The following is a 24212-nucleotide window of genomic DNA, read 5'->3' on the forward strand; positions in this document are numbered from 1 at the left end:
CTGACAATTTTTGGGATTTCCCTGCTGAGCATCTTATACAGGTCTTCATCTTCTGGAGAGTTTCTAGAGAGTGTCTTTTGTCTTACCTCTCTTCTTTGATCCATGAGATCAATGGATCTTTGAGTGATCCACGGCTTTTAGTTAGCCTTTTTGAAACCTAATTTTTCTTGGCTAGTATCATTATAAACTTTTTTGATACCTTGCCAAATATCTTCCACTCCATCTTCCTCTTAAAGAGTCAGCAACTCAAATCTATTCTTTAGAGTGAGCTTAAACTCTTGTAACTTTTCAGAGTTTTGGAGGGATGTTAAATTATATTTCTTTCTGGGGTTTGGCTTTGTGTCCTGCTTTTTAAATCTCAGCCGAACTTTAGAAGATAGAAGATAATGGTCTGAATTAACATCAGGTCCTCTTTCAACCCTGACATCAAGGAGAGAACCTTTAAAGCTTCTAGATATACATATGTGGTCTATCTGGTTAAAGGTTCTTTGATCTGGTGACCTCCAGGTGGCAGTATGAATCTTTTTGTGTTTAAAGATAGTTCCACCAATGACAAGTTTGTTTTCAGTACAAAAACTTACAAGTCTATCACCATTGTCATTTTCCTTGCCATTACTTAAGCCTAGGCCATATCTGCCCATGACTTCTTCTAAATTCTCATTATTACTCCCCACTTGAGCATTGAAATCTCCTAGGAGCATGGTCAGATCCTTTTCTTTATGACCATTTTAAATACAGAGTCAAGCTGGTCATAAAATTCGTTTTTGACCTCTGTATCTGCTTGTTCTGTTGGAGCATATGCTACTATAATTCTCAGTTTGATGTTTTTAACTGAGGATTTGAAATAAGCCTCCATAATTCTAGGACCATGGGGTTGCCTACTGATCATGGCCTGCTCTGCTTGCTTGGTCAGCATAAGAGCCACCCCTTGATTATGGCCTAGATCCTCATTCATATGACCTGAGTATAGTATTTTCAAGCCAGAATGATGTTTAAACTCTCCATTGTTTGTCCACCTTGATTCGGTGATAGCCAGGATGTCAACCTTGGCTTTTAGCATTTCTTGGCAAATGTTTTCTGTCTGGCCTGACTGAAACATTGTCTGAACATTCCAGGTGCAAATTTTTGTTGGTCTGCGGGAATTCAGAATCATCCGCCTGACTGGTCCGTTAGCGGTTTCCCAGCCAAACATCATATTGTTGTTTCCAACCTCTACTTCGTTCCCGAGCCCAAAGTTAAATTGGTCATTACTTTGTGCGGGTTGAACATAAGCAGGTTTTTTCTAGGGAAGGATTGTTAGCCCCACCCAAACCCCCTAGACTGGGGGAAGTGACCAGAATTCAGTCTGGCATCAAAGTTACACACAGGTTTCTTTAAATAATTGCCATGTGCTCGAATTAAAGGCTACAATATCCTAATTCGTGCAATATTTTGCAGGGAGGGAGGGGACAACAGGCTGATTATTACAACAGTCCCCAAAGTTTATAATAATGTTCTCTTTTTTGTGGACTTGAAAACTTCAAGGACTTCATTAAGATGAGTGTCCAAATGTTTCAATCATGAATTGTAAGGAGTAATTTTGTGTATTGGTGTTGTACATGAATTTATCGGCCATTGTCTTATCCCTTAAGGTTCCCTGAATATTTGGACTTACATCATAATTATTGTGAAGGTTGCTGCCCTGACAAGAAAAGGAGACGGAACCAGATCTGAACCTGTGAATGTAAAAACTCCAGGTGGAGTACCCTCCAGACCTCATGCAGAAATAAAGTAAGAATTTTCTTTGGTCAGGTTGCGCAGCATATTATTGGAATTTATATGAATTGATTTTGACGAAAAATCTATCTTCACGAAATTTCTATCCCTACGAAATTTCTACCCAAGACCCTAGCTAATAAACATTAAGAAATAAGAAATTAAAATGCGTTACCATTTATAATATTTTGTTATTTTAATTTTACTCCCTTGTTATTTCAAACTAATAATTAAGACATTTTGTTATTTGGTCTATGAAATTTAAAGCTTATAATAGTCTAGATGCATTTATTATTCTTTTTTTCTTGATCAAATCAGACATTTAGTTTTGATGGGTAAAAAAGGTTGTCTGACGTGTTTCGGGGTGAGGGAACTAATGATTTTGTGTGATACAAACTTGTAGCAACATCCTTGCAGTTTTATCTAACTCTGGTTTGTTAAACCTCCATTTTTTTATCAAGTCAAGGAGCCGGGTGGGGTATTTGTTTACTTGTCCCAGATAGCGTCCAAACTAAGAGTTTATCAAAATTATATATACTCGTGCTCTGCCAGACGAGTGACATATCTTTGATAGAGGAAGGGCATTAAACAAAAAAATGCGCAATAACTCAATTATGACTAAAGTATGCAAAATAAATGCAAGACCTTTTCCAGTATGGCTTTAAAACCGATAAATATCCGCTGGATTAGAACTTGTTCTTAGCCTTATTGAAAAATCATGTATAGTGTCGTATTACAGACAATTTTCCAGGAATATTATATTGAAAATCATAAATTTAAAACGATTTTTTTTAGCACGGGCCTTCGGTTCCTAGAGTGCTATAAAAACTGGTTTTAATTTATCCGCGGAAAGATGTCTATGATTTGATGATATAAATAACTATTACTTACTAGTTTTTCTTTTAAACCTAATTTATATCTGTTATTTTGTACATTAATATTATCAATGAATTACCATAAATTTAAATCTTGGTATGTTTGTGTTGAATTAGCTAGGAAATTACCAAAGTTTGAGCAGACTTCTGTTTTTGTTGCATTTAGTTTATCCTAACCTTTGTTTATACTTAATCTAGATTTTAAATAGTTTCCAGATATTTTGATTTACTACAAGGGGGGAATTTTATTGTTTTTGTTTATATTATATTAGGGTTATACATAATATATGAACATGAATTTAATATTTTTATGATTTTGATGATATTCTTAAATTCACATTTTTGTTCAGACTTGTAAAATCCGAAGCTAAGATCACTATGGACCTTGAATGGCAGGCACCTAAGGAGACGTACGGCGCTCTGAAAGGATATCGCGTACGATATGGCCGCAAAAACGGGCCGGATCCACTGACCGACATCCTTATTCGCGACCCAAATGTTCAGCACCAAGAAATCTCCGGCCTGGAAAAGGGTATCGAGTATGAGTTTCGTGTAGCTGGCATGAATAATGTGGGCGCAGGGCAGGAAATGATTCTCACCTATCTGACCCCCGAAGGTGTGCCTACTGATTCGCCCAAGAACATTTCATGGCGATTTCAGACGCCAGATGTTGTTGAAATAGTCTACGACCCGCCACCTGAGCCCTCGCGCAACGGTCAGATTATACTGTATGAGATACAATTCTGGAAAGGCGCTGATCCGAACCAGAAGAAGGTGCGCAGTACGACCAGCCGCAAGGCGGTCTTTGCCAACCTGGACGACAACACGGAGTACAAGTTTAGTGTGAGGGCCAACACGCGGAAAGGTTATGGACCCTGGTCGACACAGCAAACGTTTAGAACAGACAGGAATATTGTGCGCGCACCCTTGGGATTAAAAGCTATGGCCACCAGTGAATCTAGTTTAGAGGTGAGATTTTTAATCCACACTGTTACTCTTAATACTTTTAGTTTGTGTGTCGAGGGGGGAGTAACTCCCTTCACTTTTTATTATATTAAAAAATCGTTAGGAGGAGGTGTTTAAGTTTATACATAAAATGACCATTTTCTATAGGGTAATTGATCTACAATCCGGCAAAATAGCCTAAAATCTGCCCATGACTAACAAAAAACTTCTCTGAAAAAAATAGAACGATCAGTCAACCCGTCAAAGAGATCTTACTAGACAAAGATACGAAGCTCCTGTTATTTTAGTTTGTAAGATAGAATTGATAAAATCCCCACTAAATACGCCAATGAGAAAGAGCATGAAAAGGCATTTAAAAGATGATTTTCTTGGTGTAGTAAGCGGAATAGGGAGTAGTTATATTGAAATAGCTTTAGTGTGGGTGTGTTTGGGCGTATCTGTGTGTGTGTGTGTGTGTGTGTTTATGTGTATAGAAACCTTATTTGTATTCCAGGTGGAAAACCATTCAGTGGCTAGTGCCACCAACATACAGGTTCTTGAAGGGCCTACAAAAATGCAACAAAATAGATATATGCATAATTGAATATAGAACTTAAATTAACTTTTTCATATGAAATAAAACTTGGAAAATAAGTAAAATCATTTAAAATGATAGTATTTAAAGGGTTTAGTTTTGGAAAACATTACTCATAGTCAAACTTTTTTGAGGCTTCACAAAAAAAGGCCGTAATGCCTTTTAGATATCTTATGACAGACAAACATTCATATACTTAAGAATAAAAGGATTTGATAGCTAAAATATTACTTTTTGTCAAAATGTAACACCAGCGATCTATTCCAGGCACGAAACACCCTATACATATATCAAATAATAGGGGGTACGGGGGGGGGGATATGAAATAAACCATTTTCAATTGTTTCTATAATATATATTATGTGTGTATGTGATGCAGTGTGTCGGGTAGATTAGTCAATATTATTATTATTATTACTGGTCATCTTCTTTTAATATAAGTAATATGTATATTATATTCCAATTGCCCTACTTTTTTTTAAATGCGAAGCTTTTCTATAATTAGAGTTAGGTTAATCCGTATGTCTTTCCGTAACGGTTAGCATTTTTCGTGTAACGGTTAGCTCTTTTCGTTAATATATACATGTTAGAATTGTTCTATCGATTTCAAACTTTGCATGATGATTCTTATAACAGTTAGATACATTTTAGGAAGCTTAGCAACTATATAAAGTCCTTACGTCCCTGTTGATTTTTAACCTTTTTTTAACAACAATTTTTTATGTGTTATAAATATCCTGTTCATCTGATTTTTGGCATAATCAGTCCTATTACATCAAGATATAATTTTATAGGCGAATCATCTGTATAATTAAGTTCTAAAAAAGTAAGTATGTCTGTAAACAATAACTTCGTCCCTCAGGACTGGTTTTCAACATAAAATTTTTCATTTTAATATCCGCGAAAAGCTGTCTATAATACGATGTGTTAAATATTTTTTTTATTGTATAACTTATCAGGTGTGGTGGGAGGCCGTGCCCGTGAGGTCCCAGGTGGTCGGCTACGAGGTATTCTACTCCATGTCGGATGTGGACGACCTGGACATCTGGCAGCGCAAGACCGTGGGCCTCGTCACCTCCATTGATCTCGTCAACCTGGAACGCCATGCTCAGGTTTGTGTTATATTTGTTCTTAGGGAGGGAGGAGACATTAGGCTGTTTATTACACTAGTTTTATAAAAACATTTTCTTATTCGTTGGATTATCAACATTTGGGACTTTTATGTTGAATTTTGATTGATTGGTTCATTAAGTTGAGTAACGAAACATTTCAACAACTAATTGAATTTACAGAAGGGTTTATTTTGTATATAATCATAAGGACAAAAATAGCATAAATACATCCTAGGACATAAATAAATAAATTATATAGCTTAAACCCATCCCATGACCTCTGTGCAAATTCCATGAAATGGAGAACTAAACAATTCAGTAGTTATCGAAAATTTAAACTACAGACAAAAAAAATCTTACTACTATATAATAGGATTTAAGTTTATCTATGAGAAAGTATTCTAAAATAATTCTAACTACTTTGTATGCTCATCAATGATTAAACCAGAGATAATCAGAATAAGATAGGAGGAACTAAAAACAAACTTTTCTTCTTAGGGGATTATGTTTTGATCATAAGGTTAAATGGAATTGGATATAAAGAGAGAAAACTTAATTAAAGTTTTAGATTAACTGTTTATTAGGTCCATCAACCAAGGAAAAAATTGTGCAAAATTGGATTTTTGAATATCAAGGCTTGACCTAATTTTTTATTGTAATAATATTTCTTTTTTAAAAAATTTATAAACGTTTTCAAATTATTTTTTAATCAAAAAAGTGCATAGTGTAAAAATGTTTGCAGGCTGCTAGAATTCCGGCCTTTTTTGCCAGTTAATAACACGAAATATGCTGATTATTGCTACATTTAATCAAATTATTTTTCCCTTATTATTTGTTTAAGTTTTACAACAGAAATTGGTTGTAAATATTATGATTTTAAGTAGACAAGGATAAGTCTATTTATTGGCAAGGATTACTTTGTTTGATTTTTATGGTTTTATTTAACTTTTATTGTACCTAGCAATAGAAACTTAATCTTTTTACCCTGGGATTTTATGGGATTTTTAAGCGGTGAACAAAATCAACCTTTCTGTAGGTTAAAATTTAAATAATAAGTAGTAATTCTTTTGATTGAATTGTTCTGTCTGTTTGTTTGTAGATATAATGAACTTATAATATTTTATCCAGTATCTCTTCCAAACCGATTGATATCCGGTGGATTCGAACCGGTTCTCAGTCTTACTAAAACTGTATACCTATATAGAATAATATTAATTCCAGTTTTCTACGAATATGGAAAATGTACAATCATAAGGTTAAAACCGGTTTTGTCCTTGTAATTGTACATTTTATATCCGCGGAAAACTGTTTATAATACGCTGCGAGAAATAACTATTAAATTATCATTTATAATGTTTCAGTACTCAATTGCTGTTGCGGCTCGCACAGTGGAGAACCGGCTGGGCCGTCTCTCCCAAAGGATTGCTGTTCGCGTCAAGCCTGAGGATGTGCCTATGAACCTGCGTGGAGAAGGAGTAACAACCCATACCATGCGCCTCACTTGGGGTCCTCCAATTAGGTATTTACATTATTTTCGCCTCTTGTTGAAGTATATATGGGCACTTAAGATGGGAGGGGAAATGTCAACCCCCACCCCCATTTTTTATTATAGACTAGCGGCTTCGCCCCTAGCCTCTAGGGGCTTTGCCCCAAGAGGTTTGATCAACCTAATTTTTCGTATTTTAGATTTTAAAAGAAAAAGTAAAAAAAAAAATTTTTTTTGGGGGGGGGGTATTTTTCATTTTTGGGGGGGGTTGGGGGTGTCCCACCCCCCAAGAAAATAGATTAAAACCATCACAGGACCAGTAGGTATATTCCCTGAAGAGTAGAGCCCAATCGGTTCAGTGGTTACTGAGATCTTAAGCTTCAGACGGACAGACAGACGGACAGACGGACAGACAGACATCGTTCTACTTTGTATTATAGATTTCAAAATAAAAAGTAAGAAAATCTTCTTTTTCGGGGGGGGGGGGAGATGAAGATTTCCTCCCCCAAAATAGTTTAAAACCCTTCCATGGACCTATAAGAAGTTTCTTTGTAAAGGAGAACCATAGGTATTTTTCAGCGGTTAACGAGATCCTTCACTATAAACAAAAAAAGCTTACTACTTTATATAATCGGATAAGGGCCGCTTCTCTATAATTTGAGTGTGTGTACGTCTTTCCTTCAACGAAGTTTCAATTTTAAGATTAATTTCCAAACAATATCTTGATTTAATTATGAATTTAAATAAAATATTATTTTATTATTTTTGCATACATTTGAGATTGAGGAGTAAAATATCATATGTTTTTCAGGTTGATTCCAATAAACTACCAAATCTCTTATGATGCAACCAAAGAGTTTGTTGACGCGCAGGGCGTGACCCAGACCGTCAAGATCCCCAAGATCACCATCCTGGTGAGCCACAACACCCTGGAGTACACCATCAAGGACCTGTCCCCCTTCACCACCTACCACGTCAATGTTACGGCAGTACCCGAGGGCCGCAGCTACCGTCCTCCCGCCAAAATTACAGTCACAACCCAAATGGCGGCGCCGCAGCCCATGGTAAAGCCTGACTTTTTTGGCGTAAAACGTGACGTTCCTGGCGTGATTACAGTGTACCTACCCCAAGCTAGTGAAGAATATGGACCAATATCTCATTATTATCTTGTAGTTATTCCCTACGCCAATTCTACCAAGACAAAACATCCTGATTATTACGACTCAACAGACCTGTTAACGAACAGCTTGGACAGCTCAAGTACAGCTGTTACAAAAACTAGTCTACCCACAACAGACGACCTACAGGCAGCTGCCACGCAGCAGCTGGCCAAGCCGTACATCACAGCAAAGTTTCTGCAGCGCAACCTACCCTATACCTTCCCTCTGGGGGATGGTAAGAAGTACGAAGGGCTAGTGAACAAGCCTCTAGAAGCAGGGGTGGTGTACAAGGTGTTTGTGCGAGCATATGTTGATGTGCCTCAGAAGCATCTCTATACTTCGTCTCCGTTCTCCCCTCTCCTCTCACTGGACATGCCTTTTGGTAAGTTAATTAATAAAATGCGGAGGCTATAATATTGTATCTTCATCCACTATCATGGTATATTAAGAAAAACCATATAAACTTTTTTTCGCGCAATTCCGTAAAGTTATTTGCAAGCTTCCAGTCAAATGCGCTTATTAGGTCAAAGTGATCCTAACTATAACCAAATAAATAATAACTTCAATTAGGTATATTAAGTTACAGGTCCGAATTATTTATGCTTATTTATACATTATAAATATCTTGCTCTGGTTTTAAGCTAGTTTCTTGACCTCCCCAGCCCTCCCCTAGATGCAACTAGTATATCACATTCCTTTTACCATATTCCTTTTGAAATAAAGTAGAAAACTGAAAATCAAAAAAAATTTTAAAGGTTTATCATTTCTTTTTACGCTCATTATTACGAGGATATAGCTTTGTGATTATTTGAAAATTTGTATAGTTTGGAATGCGAAACTGATTTATTATTTCTAGATAATAGTTGTTGGTTGGATACTATTTACTTTCTTATGACATTTTAAAATGATAAATGAAATATTCTTGAAGAATATATCTACCTACTATCTTTGATGGATTTGTTAATGCTTTACCTCAAAGTGCCCTTCGAGCTCACTGAACCCCCCCTTCCCTTATTTTTTTTAAAAATTTAAAATAAGGGAAAGGGATATGCTTTTCCTATGCCTAATCCCCAGGTGGCCCAACCCTGTGACCTGCGGTGCCTTACCAAAGTAATAAACAAACAAATGAAAAATTACCACCCCTCCCCCCCCCCTTAATTTCAATTTATTTCAAAATTAGGGAAACTGCTGAATGGCTATTTTAGCCTTTTAAAAAGTTCTGCCCACTTTATTGTTTTATTTTATATTTTTTTATATAAATAAGTAAACACCATGTTTATTTATTAATTAAATTGGGGGGGGAGTAGTTGGTATCGCGCTCCCAACCGTATTACATGTTCTCTGTCATAAAATCTATTTTACAGGCCTCAATCATGCAATCACAATAATAATTCTGAATAAATTTTCAAAATTACAGCACCGTGTACATACAACTTCATACAAAGTTATGAATTCCTCAATTTCTTTCCTTCAGGGAATTAGGGGATATGTCATTTGAAGAAAAAATATTTTTCCACCAATTATTTCTCATTTAAATCCTATTATATAAAGCCGCCGAGCCGTTATTGTTCTCCATTACAGTGAAGCTTCTTATAGGTCCTTTTATGGTTTCAGGCTACTTTATTTTTAATAATAAATCTGCTAGGGGCGCAGCTTTGTATTATGATGCAGCTTTATAGTGTTCTAAGATAAATGCCAATTAAATTACAAAATTTGAATTTAAAAATTATTTTTTTTTATCTTCAGATCACATATTCCTTACCTTCCTGATTTAGTTGTGCATTTTTTTAGAAATGCAAAATATTCTTTTTTAATGCAAAACTGGCTAACCCTCCGCACCCCCCAACCTCCTCCTCACAATTGCCAAGCCAGCAGCCTCAACAAATTTTCTAGACATGAAAATAATTTACTTTTCCTCGATTTCAATTAAGGCAATAACTTTTTATCAGAAATTTAATATTTATTACAAAATAAGGTGGAATAGTCGTCTGTTTTGTCTTTTTATCCATTATAATATCAACTGGAGACTTTTTTTGGTCTGCTTTTCGGGGAACTTTTTAGTAGTCAGGGGTGTTTTATGGACAGTGGAAAATTACACTTTTTAAAATTTTTAAGGCATAGTAAATAATTTAAGGTTTGAATACCTTGTGGGAAAAGCTTCTGGTCGAAAAAGGCGTAGCCACTAGTTAATCATAATTAAAATATCTACGAAATAAATAAGTCCTTTAACTTTTGTTAAAAATGTTTATCATTTGCACCTGTATGAGTATGAAGGGAGAAGACAATGGCTGATAAATTGATGTTTATCCCAAATTTACAAAATTACCCCTTTTGTAGACTACTCTTAATTGTTGTAAGTTTTGATCATTCAACTTAATGAACGAACCAATCAAAATGAAATAGAATTCTCCTAAGTTGTTTGGGGACTTCTTTAATAAACAGCCTAATGTCCCCCCCCCCCCCCCCCTCCCTCCCTGAATATTTATACCCTCAATTTTATTCTTATTTAGAATGAAGATAAATATAAAGTTACCAAAAATAACAAATACAAAGTTTTTCTTGTATCATTTATTTTCATATAATATTCGCACTCCTGCTACAATATTAAAAAGCAGGCATCTTCTTGTGTCTCTAACATCCCTGCTAAACCTTATTGCTACAATTATATCAAAAATAAAATAACATTGTTGATATAGGTTTTCAGTATAAAATACAACATTGGTCATGATAAAAATATGAAATTACCTTATCATTATGGTTCCATATTCCATAACCAATTTTCCAGTATCCAGTAGCCGATTGATATCATCTGGATTAAAACTGGTTCTCAGCTATTATGAAAATCCATACCTATATAGCATCGTAATACAAAAATTTTAGCACAAAAATTATTATAACAAAAATCATAAAATCAAAATCCAGTTTTGTTATCCTGGACCTTCAAAACTAATTTTAATGTTATAATTTTGATATCTGTGGAAAGCTATGCCTCTAGGGTCAACACTATGCCTACAGGGTCAACACTATGCCTCTAGAGTCAACACTATGCCTCTAGAGTCAACACTATGCCTCTAGGGTCAACACTATGCCTCTAGGGTCAACACTATGCCTACAGGGTCAACACTATGCCTCTAGAGTCAACACTATGCCTCTAGGGTCAACACTATGCCTCTAGAGTCAACACTATGCCTCTAGGGTCAACACTATGCCTCTAGAGTCAACACTATGCCTCTAGGGTCAACACTATGCCTCTAGAGTCAACACTATGCCTCTAGAGTCAACACTATGACTACAGGGTCAACACTATGCCTCTAGAGTCAACACTATGCCTCTAGAGTCAACACTATGCCTCTAGGGTCAACACTATGCCTCTAGAGTCAACACTATGCCTCTAGAGTCAACACTATGCCTCTAGGGTCAACACTATGCCTCTAGGGTGAACACTATGCCTCTAGAGTCAATACTATACCTCTAGGGTCAACACTATGCCTCTAGGGTCAACACTATGTCTCTAGGGTCAACACTACGCCTATAGGGTCAACACTATGCCTCTAGGGTCAACACTATGCCTCTAGGGTCAACACTATGCCTCTAGAGTCAACACTATGCCTCTAGAGTCAACACTATGCCTCTAGGGTCAACACTATGCCTCTAGGGTCAACACTATGCCTACAGGGTCAACACTATGCCTCTAGAGTCAACACTATGCCTCTAGGGTCAACACTATGCCTCTAGAGTCAACACTATGCCTCTAGGGTCAACACTATGCCTCTAGGGTCAACACTATGCCTCTAGAGTCAACACTACGCCTATAGGGTCAACACTATGCCTCTAGGGTCAACACTATGCCTCTAGGGTCAACACTATGCCTCTAGGGTCAACACTATGCCTCTAGGGTCAACACTATGCCTCTAGGGTCAACACTATGTCTCTAGGGTCAACACTACGCCTATAGGGTCAACACTATGCCTCTAGGGTCAACACTATGCCTCTAGGGTCAACAATGTGCCTACAGGGTCAACACTATGCCTTTAGGGTCAACAATGTGCCTACAGGGTCAACACTATGCCTCTAGGGTCAACAATATACCTTTAGGGTCAACACTATGCCTCTAGGGTCAACACTATGCCTCTAGGGTCAACACTATGCCTCTAGGGTCAACACTATGCCTCTAGAGTCAACACTACGCCTCTAGGGTCAACACTATGCCTCTAGGGTCAACACTATGCCTCTAGGGTCAACACTATGCCTCTAGGGTCAACACTATGCCTCTAGAGTCAACACTACGCCTCTAGGGTCAACACTATGCCTCTAGGGTCAACACTATGCCTCTAGGGTCAACACTATGCCTCTAGGGTCAACACTATGCCTCTAGGGTCAACACTATGCCTCTAGAGTCAACACTATGCCTCTAGTGTCAACACTATGCCTCTAGGGTCAACAGGGATGATAAGTTATTGTGTGGGACACTATTTGATGTGTTTATGATTAATGTCTGCGTCAGATTTTCATAAATATATCATGATAAAGGAATATAATAGTGCAGATGTTGCCATTTTATACCAGGAAGAAAAGGGACATTGGGCTGTTTATTACACTAGTCCCCAAAGTTTTACAATAACGTTTTCTTATTCATTGTCTCAAAAACTTTGGGGACTTTTATTGAATTTTAATTGGTTGGTTCAATAAGCTGAGTGTCAAATCGTTTCAACCACTAATTGTAATCTATAGAAGGAGTAATTTTGTAATTATCATTAAATATGTGCATCAATATATCGGTCATTGTCTTATCCCTTTAGATCCCTGATTTATACACACACATATACACACACGCACACAATTTATTTACATATATACATTTCATACATTATGGGTGCTTTAATATTTACGAACCTGTACCATTTATTTTTATTAGTTTTCTAGAGTTATTTTATCATTTTAAACTCATTTCTCATATTTCATAATATTTTTAACTCCCTGCTAAGTACCTAGACTGCTGGGTTGACCTTACCTTATTACACAAAAATACATCTTAATTTCTTATCTTAAGTTCGGTGATAGGACAAACGCAGAAGTGACAAACGTCTGAGTGGACAGAACACTTAACCTAACCTAACGTATTTTAAACTATCTTACAGGTTTTTTTAAATTGCTGCGGGGGGCTTATTTGTATGTTCATATGTTAATTTAACCTAACCTGTATAGAAATACCTAATTAACTTAATATTTTAGACACTCCTTTTTTTGTTTCCGACGTTTGTCACTTATGGAACCTTAATTCGTGTGCAATAGTATTTAAATCTTATTCACTTGATGTTATTATTATTTCAGAGCCGTACATGCCATCAGCAACTCGTCCACCTCCAGACGATCCCTGCGACGATATGAACACGTGCAGCAACATCATGCCAGATCCAAGGCGCAACAACCTTCTCTGGGTGGTCGGTCCGGTAGTAGCCGGTATCGGTCTCGCCATCATAGTAGTCATGGTCATCATGTTTAAACGGCGCCGCCACCCGATTAAACAGCCCATGGACGCTGGCCAGGTCATGACCCCGTTGATGTCCGGCTTTGAGATGCAGAACGCGAGCATGATCGCTCCGTCTGACCCGGTTGAGATGCGCCGGATGAATTTCCAGACGCCGGGCATGCTGTCCCACCCGCCGATTCCTATCACCGACTTGTCGGCCCATATTGATGAGCTAAAGACTGAAGGGTCAGCTAAGTTTACGACAGAGTATGAAAGTATAGAACCTGGACAACAGTTTACCTGGGATAATTCAAGTATGGATGTTAACAAACCTAAAAACAGGTAACATTTTTTTGTCATTTTAGTTGAAAATTCAGAGAAAAGGGGGACATTATGTTGTTTATTACACTAGCACTCAAAGTTTTATAATAATGTTTTCTTATTCGATAGCTTAAAAACTTTAAGGACTTCAGTGAAATTTGTTTTTTCTTTGACATTTCAACCACTAATTTTAATCACTGGAAGGGGTAATTTTCTGTATCATCAGTGAAGATGTACATCAATTTATCTCCTATTGTCTTATCCCCTTAGATCTCTTGTATGTTGTGAAAGTTTTTAAAATAATAAGCCTAAAATTTTACAGGTACGCGAACGTAATAGCTTATGACCACAGTCGCGTAGTGCTGCAGCCTGTTGACGGGGTCGTGGGATCTGATTATATCAATGCAAACTACTGTGATGGATACAGGAAACAGAATGCCTACATAGCTACACAGGTAATAATAGTTATTTATCGTATCGTATTGTAGACAGCTTTTCGCGGATATTAAAATAAAAATTTACAAGTTTTGGTTGACCTTAGGGTATTAATTTTATTATTTATATTTTAATATTCGTGGAAAATTGTCTGTAGTACGATGCTAGACATGATTTTTCAGCATGACTGAGAATCGGTTCAAATCCAGTGGATATTAATCGGTTTCAAAGCCATACAGGAAAATGAATTGATCTTCCTCTTGGCTAGCAAAGGCATGATTTAATTCTTGTATACCTACCTAATAATTTTGGAGAGAAAAAAACAATTAAATACCTATGCCTAAGACAAAAACCTAAGTTAATTGTATTAATACTTTCATAATATTAATAGTCAGTTAAGCCAAAAAGTTTAAATTCTCTCATTTTCCATCGAAAGTATTAAAAGTTGTATTGGGGTAGTTTGAATTATATTATACTTTGCCCTAATGTAGCATTAGCCTGATATTATATTCATATCTTATGTACATTCCACTCTGTTACTGTTTATTAATAAATTTGATTCATTGTACAAAATTCATGAAGATAATATTTGCATTGTTTCAGGGTCCCCTTCCTGAAACATTCGCGGATTTCTGGCGGATGGTTTGGGAGCAGCGCAGCAGCACCATCGTGATGCTGACCCGCCTAGAGGAGAGGGCTAGGGTCAAGTGTGACGAGTACTGGCCGGCGCGCGGCACAGAGACCTACGGGGTCATGTGTGTCACCCTGACGGACACCCAGGAGCTGGCCACCTACGTCATCCGAACCTTCCAGCTGCAACGCGTGAGTAGCACACATGTAAGATCCCTGTTTGCCATGCATGCCCCACCCTAGTATACACTTCACTTAACACTATAATATATTATATTTATACGTATATTTATTATTATAATAATGAATATTATGATAATATAGCCTCTGTGGGCTGCAGCCAATATTTTCACATTACTATTTAAAATAACAAAAGCAGGACCGATTAAAAACCTAACATGAAATAGAAAAGCAAGTTTTAGAAACAAAACATATACCAAAATAACAATAGTTTTGTGTAAAATATTGGCTGAATAAGCTGTTGTGCTTCTGTCTATGCCTTTGTACGGTACAATCTGTTTTTTTTTACATCTCAAATATGATGTTTTGGAAAAAATCTGGATCATGAAAAGAAAACGAAGTAGTGGGTTTCGGCGTATTTTCACAGTAGCTTTTCTCCTATTTCTAGCCCCTGTGGGGGCAATATCCTAATCCTGTGGGGCAAACATTATTATTTACCAAACCTAGATTAAACTATCAAAAGCTACTGTGAAAATACAACGAACCCGCTACTTCGTTTCTTCGCAATATAGAAAGGTTCTAAGCTGTAATTATATTAGGTCAAGTTCCAAAACATGCATATAGCTAGAATTGTATAAAAATTGGTGGGAAAACAATTAAAATGCCTAAATTAGTATTTGAGATGTTAAATTAGCTTACTATGAATCATCATCAATATGTCCTACCACATTTTTTATTTGAAGATGGGTTGTAATAAAATGGAGACAGGATTATTGTTGAGATCCCGTAATTTCAAGTGTTTAGTGAATTTATAACATCATAGAAAGATAAAAAAAAATCATATAGGTATTGCTTCCTATAAACAGTTAAGAAGCTCAAAAAAAGTCATATTAATTGATCGTTATTTTTTTGAAAATTTCATCCCTTTCTTGACATATCAAACGCTTTTGTCAAACTTCTATTACATTTTTTTCTAATATCTGTTTATAGGAAGCTTGATTATAAAACCGTACGGATAAAAGTATGATTATCTTCAAATAAACGATGTGCACAGGAATCGGCAAAGAGTAACATAACAGCTTATGTTTGTTATACCTGCTTATCGTTTCAATATATTCTACTAATAATAATATCTTAGGAGAATATTAATATTCATAATATGTATTAATGTTTGTTTTTATAGCTTATTTAGCCTCGTGGGTTTTTTGGCTTCAGCTTTTGTGAGTGTTCCATTACTTTATTAACTTTTAATATTTCTAACTAAAAAAGGGAGATTTCAAAATGGATAAAGAGGGTAATTTGTGTGTAAAGTTGTGTGTTAGCGTTTAGACAAATGTGCTTATTAGGTCAAACTGTTCATAATTATGACCAAATGTATCTATACGAAATGATCAAAATTAAGAACAGTTTGACTTAATAAGCGCATTTGACTAAACGCTAATACACAACTTTACGGAAAATACGCGAGAAAAATAAATGACTTCCTTTTTTTGAAATTAAAAACCTATTTTGAAAATCAGAGTGAGAACTGTAAAGAGGAAAATTCACTAATTAGGTTTGATGAGTTTAGATATAAAAAACCAGTGGATCCATTCGTTGTATACTTAAAATTTTTGTTAAACATAAAAATTGTCCTTTAAAAATTTGTTTCTATTATATCTTATCAAATAGATACAAATTCAAAATGTTAGATTCACATTGCTAAAAGAGAGTGAAAGGACATAGGGCTGTTTATTACAATAGTCCATAAAGTTTTATAATGACATTTTCTTAATCGTTACCTTAACAACTTTGGGGTCTTTTATTAAATTTTGGTTTGTTGGTTCATTCAGTTGAGTTTCAACTTTTCAACCGCAATTGTAATCTACCGAAGGGGTAATTTTGTTTAATTGGGAATGTACATCAATTTATAGGCTATTGTCTTATCCCTTTAGATCCCTGCATTGTTAATTATCTAAACTTAAAAAATCTCATTTGTGTCTGATCCCCTTTGTAAAGTTGATAACCTTCTGGGTGTGTTGGCAGGTAAATATCCAACATATGCAACATAATTAATTATGCAACATTAAGTAATAAGATTCATAATCTAATAATCTATTTATATTTCATATACAGAATTTTTAAAACCTTTCCGCGTTTTTGATGTATGTGCAATTTTGATCAGCTTTTTAATAGTCATTTATCACATCGTATTATTGACAGCTTTCTGCGGATATTAAAATGGAAAAAAGATTAAAACAGCTTTGTTAGCCCGGGCCTTCGGAAAATTTCCTTTGTGGAAAAATGTCTGTAATACGATGCTATACATGATTTTCCAGTATAGCAGAGAACCGGTTCTATTCCATACTGAAAATTATTTTATTTATATTTACGACTAAAAAACTATTGTGTTGATCAATTTTTATGTTGCAAACCTTAACCTTACAGTAAAGCACCAACCCCAATCACCAAAACACCTTTTAAACGCATGCTTTCCCAGATTGTCTTTAAATTAACATTTTGAGTTACTATAATGTAAATTTTTTCGGATAAGATTTAAAGGATAACATTAAATATTTTGTTTACCTTTTTAAGGGGCTATTGTATGTTTTTCAGGAAATCCTATAAAAAAGTTGTCAGTTATCACATTTTTAGGAATATATTGCCATTTTTATGACATGTTTTCTCGTAAAGTATTAATATTAAACTTTAAAAAACCCAAAAATTTGCATGAATGTATCAAAGAGAGAGGGGTAGGTTTCTGGTAGAATCCGTAAAGGTTATGTGTTATAAGTTAAAAACAGTAGTAGAACGATAAAAATTTATGTTAACTTTTTTTTTAATTTGTCTTTAGTTCTTTTCAATAAGGAATACAAATATTCAGTGAAAATTATCGTTCTACTACTATTTTTAAGCCTTAAAACACACACCTTTACGGATTCTACCAGAAACCTACCCCCCTCTTTTAAAAATAAGAGTTTTAATTAATGAGCACCTGCTTTTGTTATTAAAATATGACAGTTAAAAAAAATAGTTTAATCACATAATGATCATGTAATTCGAAAAAAAATAGGAAAAAATTATTACTCCTCTCCTTTTCCTTTTCTTAGCATTACAGTACGAGGCTAGGGGCTAGAAATAAGTGTATTAAAACCGAAATTGGGTTAGAGGAGGAGGATTGGGTGAAAGCACCTAAGCTCTATTTAAAAGAAGTTTTCAGTATGTATGGTAAATAAAACTAGATATAATCCCTTGTTTGTTGTTTAAACACAATACTGTAAACTTTGCTCAAAGGCCTGGTAATTAAAGACTCTTTATTGCCTATTGTTTAACCTCATACATTGATGTACCCTACCAAGTTATACCATGTAGTAAGTAAGTATGGATTGTATGTGTATGTGTGTAGTTGAAGTTTATCATACAGGGTAGATTAATGCATAATATAACTAAAGTATAAGAACAGGAAAGGGAGTAGAAGTTCAGGAATTAAAAGAAATAAAATTATTAAATAGCTTAGGTCATCTTTGTAGTATAACTCCAAAATTTTTCAACTTAACTAAATACAACAAAACAAATTTAATGTTTTTACCCCCAAAACATACCTTAAAACTTTATTATAGAAAATTTCACACAAAGAAAAACAATTCTGTCTTTTATTTTACATTAAACTAGCGGCTACACTCAATCCTAGAGGTCTTTAGGGATCATTGTGGGAGAAGAAGGGAAGTCGACCCCCCCCCCCCCCACCCAATTTTCATATATATTTTCAAAAGAAAAAGTAAAAAAATGTTTTGGGGTGGTGGTCATTTTTTTCTAGGGACGATTTGTTTAGGAGGATGGTGTTACTCTAATCCAAAATTGTTATATACCTTCCCAAGACCTATTAGGAGCTATCCTGTAAAGGAGAACCAAGGCTACATACATACACGATCTTTTTACATTAAATTAAACAATTATTTTCAAGAAAGGCTTTTATGTTGTCAAGACAGCATATAATTGTATGCCACTTTAAAGTATTTTGACTGGCTGAATAATATAACTTTTTTGGCATGAAATATTCCACAAGATTAAATAAAATTTGACCTATCCCTTTACCTATAAGAATATGCATCATGATCAAACTAAATCTCTCCCTTCTAAATCCTTTTGTTTCATCTTTCATATGTGTATCCTTGTACCACCACGGACATGCATTATAATAAACAAAAATTTAACAGTTCTTAAAGGAAGCCTGCAAGAAATACACCTCTTTAACTGCTGAAAGATTGCCACAAGTAGACTCAAAAAAGGGGGGGGGGCGAAAGTGACACTTTTTGAAACCAAAACTAAAAGTCAAAGGAACTCAACTAAAAAAAGAGTTACAGGTCTGACATTTTGCATGGCAGTTGCTTTATAGGGGTACATTATGGAACTGTGAAGAAACGGCGTCGCAACCGCCGAAAACCGCCGAGAAAAGGGAAAAAAATTTCGCCGGGAAACGGCGGTTTTCAGCGGTTGCGCCGCCGTTTCTTCACAGTTCCATATTTTACCCCTATAAAGCAACTGCCATGCAAAATCTCAGACCTGTAACTCTTTTTTTAGTTGAGTTCCTTTGTTGACTTTTAGTTTTGGTTTCAAAAAGTATCACTTTCGCCCCCCCCCCCCCTTTGAAGCCTTCAGCTTCAATGACAAAAAAGTTATAGACATTTCAAAACTTAAAGTAAGTTATTGAAGTTGAAGGCTGAAGTTATTTTGAGTATTGGGTCTACTTGTGGCAGTCCTTCAGCAGCTAGATTGATATATTTCTTGCAGGCTTCCTTTGAAGATATATTTACAGTAAAGAATGAAGCCATTCGGGAACTACGTAGTTTATGTCATTTTTTTTGTAAAACCTAATGAATATCTCTTGTGTAGGAAAACCTAAAATCTACATTCTTGTCATATGGAAAGACAACTTTATAATTTCATTTACAGCACAATTATCTGTAGAATTCGTGTTATCCTTATTGTAAACTAAATCCTAAATATTATAGGCGTAATAGGAACTTTTCATGAATGAGAGGTGTTGAGTTTGGTTACTTAGAATAGTAAAACAAAACTAGTTTGAAGTGGTGTGCACAGCGATTCACTGTGATAAATAAGAAATTCTGACCTTCCAAACATCTCCCTTTTGCACGCCACTGGTTTTTATCAATTATTATAGGATTTTTTAAAGAAAGGGGGAGGTCATTTTCTAGTAAATTCCGTAAAAGTGTGTAAAGGTGTGTGTGTTATAAGGCCTAAAAATAGTAGTAGAACGATAAGGTGCTCCCTATTGTTCTATTCAATAGGGAATACAAATATATAGAGCACCTTATCGTTCTACTACTATTTTTAGGCCTTATAACACACACACCTTTACGGAATTTACTAGAAAATGACCTCCCCCTTTTAAGTCTTATTTTTTGTATTTTTGAATTAAGAAAAGTGTTTGACAAAGAATAGGATGGAATAAAAGGCAATCTTTAGCCAAAGTCAACATATCTCGTTCAAAATCATATTAAAATATACTATCATTAAAAACCCACACATCCAAAATTAATAACCTTCAAAAACCCACCTTTGCATGTATCGTTAAAAATTATTTTATGATAATTTACAAGATACGGTATTATAAACATCTTTCCGCGGATATAAAAATATTCAATTATAAGTTTAAACCAGTTAATGTTAGACCCGAGATGCCCAAGACATGGGCTAACAATACTGGTTTTAATATTATGATTTTACATTTTATATTCTTCGAAAACTGAATATATTACGATACGATACATGATTTTTCAGAGTGGCTAAAAAACATTTCTTATCCTTCGGATAATAATAGGTTTCAAACCCATATTGGAATAACATGTTCATTGTTCATCTTGTAAATGTTTATAAAATAAATTTTTTGTGCACAGTTTTATTTCTAAGTGTTAGCCTTGTTTTTATATTTTTGCTTTACAGTGCTGATCTATATGTAAGGTTGGTAGATTGAATTTTAGTTATTTAATACCTATATTTGCGACAGCATTTGTTATACAAGAACTTTTAATTTTAAACATTTACAAAACTAACTTTTATCTAGTTTTATCCTCAAATGTATTTTGGCATAAAAGCAATAGCTTAAGAACACATTTGAGTTGGAATGTTATAGACATTTTTCCGCAGACAGGAAAATTTTGGATTAATTGTCTAATGTTTATATTGTTTTCTGAAGAAAATTGTCTATAATGCGATTTGATACTTATTTATTCGTTATCATTCCCGCGAACCGGTTTTATTACCGCAGACATTAATTGGATCTGAAGCCATTCTGGAAAAATGAAGATTTTAAAAATGTTTCAATATAAATATGTAAAGAAAACAAAAAACTTTTGTATAGAATAACAATAATATATTTAAATTTGGTTTTGTCCGATTTTCCAATAACTAGAACTATATATTGTAGATGGGCTACACGGACAGGAGGGAGATTAAACAGTTCCAGTTCACAGCCTGGCCGGACCACGGAGTCCCGGAGCATCCGGCCCCGTTCCTGCAGTTTATCCGGCGGATACACACTCTGAATCCGGCGGATTCCGGACCTATAGTCACTCACTGCAGGTATCACATTTCAATTGAAATATACTATTTTAAAAATTGGTCTTTTCGTTTTTCGTTCTGTCATTACCTTTAAATAAGTTACACAATTAGTAAAACGGCGTTGTTGTTTAGATGAAATAAAGATTGACATAACTTATTGGGTAATTTATGTTTAGAAATAAATTAGGATGGACCGCTAATAACATCGCTGCATTTGGACATGTTTAGAATTGTTTTTCAATTATGTATTAAATAAAGTAGTAAAGTTTTTTGTCTGTAGCTTAAAATTTCAATAACGACTGAACCGATTAGGTTATCAATTCACCTTCCATTGGACCTGGGGTGGTTTTAGGCGATTGAATTTTTTTTGATTTAAGTCTTGATATGGTTTTGGCTATTTTTCTGCTCTTTTCTGTCCATTTACCCGAGAGACTAGAATAAAAAGCAATGAATGTTAATCTAAGATATTTTAATAAGATATATAGCGCACTTTTGACACCAATTCTATTTATCAAGAGCAATTACTGCAATTTGACCCCCCCCCCCCCCCCCCATCTTCTTACCCATAATTGCACAATGCAACACAAATTTCAAATATAAACAAAAACTTTAGACTTTGAATGATCAGACGGACAAGATAATCCCGGGCAGTGAAAGAAGTGGATTTAAACTGCATTATCTCATGTGTGCATTATCATTATTATTATTGTTGTTTATTAGGGTGGGTTCATATTGGAATTAGACAAAGCGGGGATATGCAACAGATAAAATTAACCTTAAAAACATTTCTGACCGAAAAAGAATTTTAAAAAATTGAGTTTTAGAACACGACCACTTAAAAATATAATTCATTACTTATTAGTATGCAAAGACGACATTCAAAATTTTTTTGAATCAGAACTATGGCTTCATGGTGCTCCCTGGAAAGGCCTTGAGGAGCTGAATCAGGAACTTTTGTCCGTTTCAAAATATCTCGTTCCTAGCCTTAGAAATCACTAAAAAAACAAAAAATTTTATGGTTTATTGAGAATTGTCCAATTTGTAGAGGTTTTTTAGATTTTCTCAGGCTAGGAACGAGATTTTTTGAAACGGACAAAAGTTCCTGACTCAGCTCCTCAAGGCATTTCCAGGGAGCACCATGAAGCCATAGTTCTGATGCAATAAATTTTTGACTCCCATTTACAAATAGCTATACAATTGAATGTCTGGTCGTCAGCGGTTTTAAGACTTAGGATAAATTTTAAATCATCCAGGGGTGTATTATATCTATATAAATTGAGTGCAGATCCCCGCTTTGGCCTCAGAAAAAAAATGTCCAAAATCGACCCACCCTATTGTTTATATTTAGGCTAAATGATTAAAGGAATAGTTTCATTAAACAGTTTCTAATTAGAGTTAATTGCTTGTGATATTATATAATCCTATTATATAAAGTAGTAAGTTATTTTTGTCTGTATTGAAGAATCTCGCTAAATGCTGAACCTATTTGGTTCTCTTTTACAGTGAATCTTCTCATAGGTCCAGGGAAGGTTTATAACTATTTTGGGGAGGGTATGTTCACCCTCCAAAGGAAAATCACCCCTAAGACAAAATTACCCCTCACAAAAATGATTTAACTTTGTATTTTTAAACTTATATTGAAAATTAGGGGGGGAGGGGAGTAGACTTCCCCCCCGCCTCTCTCCCACCTTATGTGCCCCTAGAGGCTTCTAGAGTGCGCAGTCGCTGGTATCCTTTATAATCTATGTTTTTTATATTAATTCCAATTTATTATGAAAGAATAATTTTATGTTTCTAACTTTGATTGTTTGTTTCAGTGCTGGAGTTGGTAGAACCGGTGCCTTCATCGTCATAGACTCGATGCTGCAGCGGATCAAGCACGAGCGCACCGTGGACGTGTACGGTCACGTGACCTGCCTGAGGGCGCAGCGCAACTACATGGTCCAGACAGAGGACCAGTATATATTTATCCATGATGCCCTGCTAGAGGCTATTCTGGCTGGCAACACTGAGGTAAATTTTCATTCTACCAGAAGGAGATATCATCTTTCTAGGGATCTAAAGGGATAAGACAATGGCTGATTAATTGATGAACATCCCTAATGATGACACACAAAATTACCCCTTCTGTAGATTAAAATTAGTGGTTGAAACGTTTAAACTTAAGAAACCAACCAATCAAAATTCATTAAAAGTCCCCAAAGTTTTTAAGCAGACTATTAAGAAAACGTTATTATAAAACTTTGGGGACTAGTGTAATAAACAGCCCAATGTCCCCTCCCTCCTTGGCTTCTAGTTTATATTATTTACTTTTAATTTTTCCTACGATAAGATTGCCTTTACAAAATGACTTCATATTTTTTAACTTTTTGGTTCTAAATTTATGTTGCTAAAGCATTGCAAATTAATATTGATAGAAATATTAATTGATTTAATAAAAATTATCTTTATTAGCCAGATGAAAAGTGCACTAGTAAAATTGATTAAAGCGTTTAGGCCGTACAGTCAGAGATCTAAAGGGGTAAGACAATGTCCGATAAATTGATGTACATTCCCAATGATTATACACAAAATTATTACATCTGTAGATTACAATAAGTGGTTGAAACTTTTGGATACTCAACTAAATAACCCAACCAATCAAAGTTTAATAAAGTCCCCAAATTTGTTAAGCCAACGTATAAGAG

At 35.1% G+C, this 24212-nt stretch overlaps 1 protein-coding gene across 11 annotated transcripts in view; it reads left to right on the top strand.

Annotated features, from left to right (window-relative positions):
• The window catches only part of Lar (tyrosine-protein phosphatase Lar), a 248844-nt gene that overhangs the window by 205548 nt on the left and 19084 nt on the right, over positions 1–24212 (top strand). For 9 of the 11 annotated variants that reach the window (XM_080158791.1, XM_080158793.1, XM_080158790.1 and 6 more), the window contains 10 exons: positions 1673–1770; positions 2981–3599; positions 5130–5282; positions 6644–6801; positions 7580–8310; positions 13260–13740; positions 14042–14174; positions 14758–14991; positions 21392–21546; positions 23343–23538. In XM_080158791.1, the coding sequence (XP_080014917.1) occupies positions 1673–1770; positions 2981–3599; positions 5130–5282; positions 6644–6801; positions 7580–8310; positions 13260–13740; positions 14042–14174; positions 14758–14991; positions 21392–21546; positions 23343–23538 (2958 nt within the window). The remainder of the gene's footprint in view (positions 1–1672; positions 1771–2980; positions 3600–5129; positions 5283–6643; positions 6802–7579; positions 8311–13259; positions 13741–14041; positions 14175–14757; positions 14992–21391; positions 21547–23342; positions 23539–24212) is intronic. The other 2 variants (XM_080158788.1, XM_080158796.1) reach the window with 1 other exon arrangement.

This window comes from Acartia tonsa, chromosome 4, assembly GCF_053477335.1.
Source record: "Acartia tonsa isolate MP-2025a chromosome 4, ASM5347733v1, whole genome shotgun sequence".
NCBI classification, from domain to species: Eukaryota; Metazoa; Arthropoda; class Copepoda; order Calanoida; family Acartiidae; genus Acartia; species Acartia tonsa.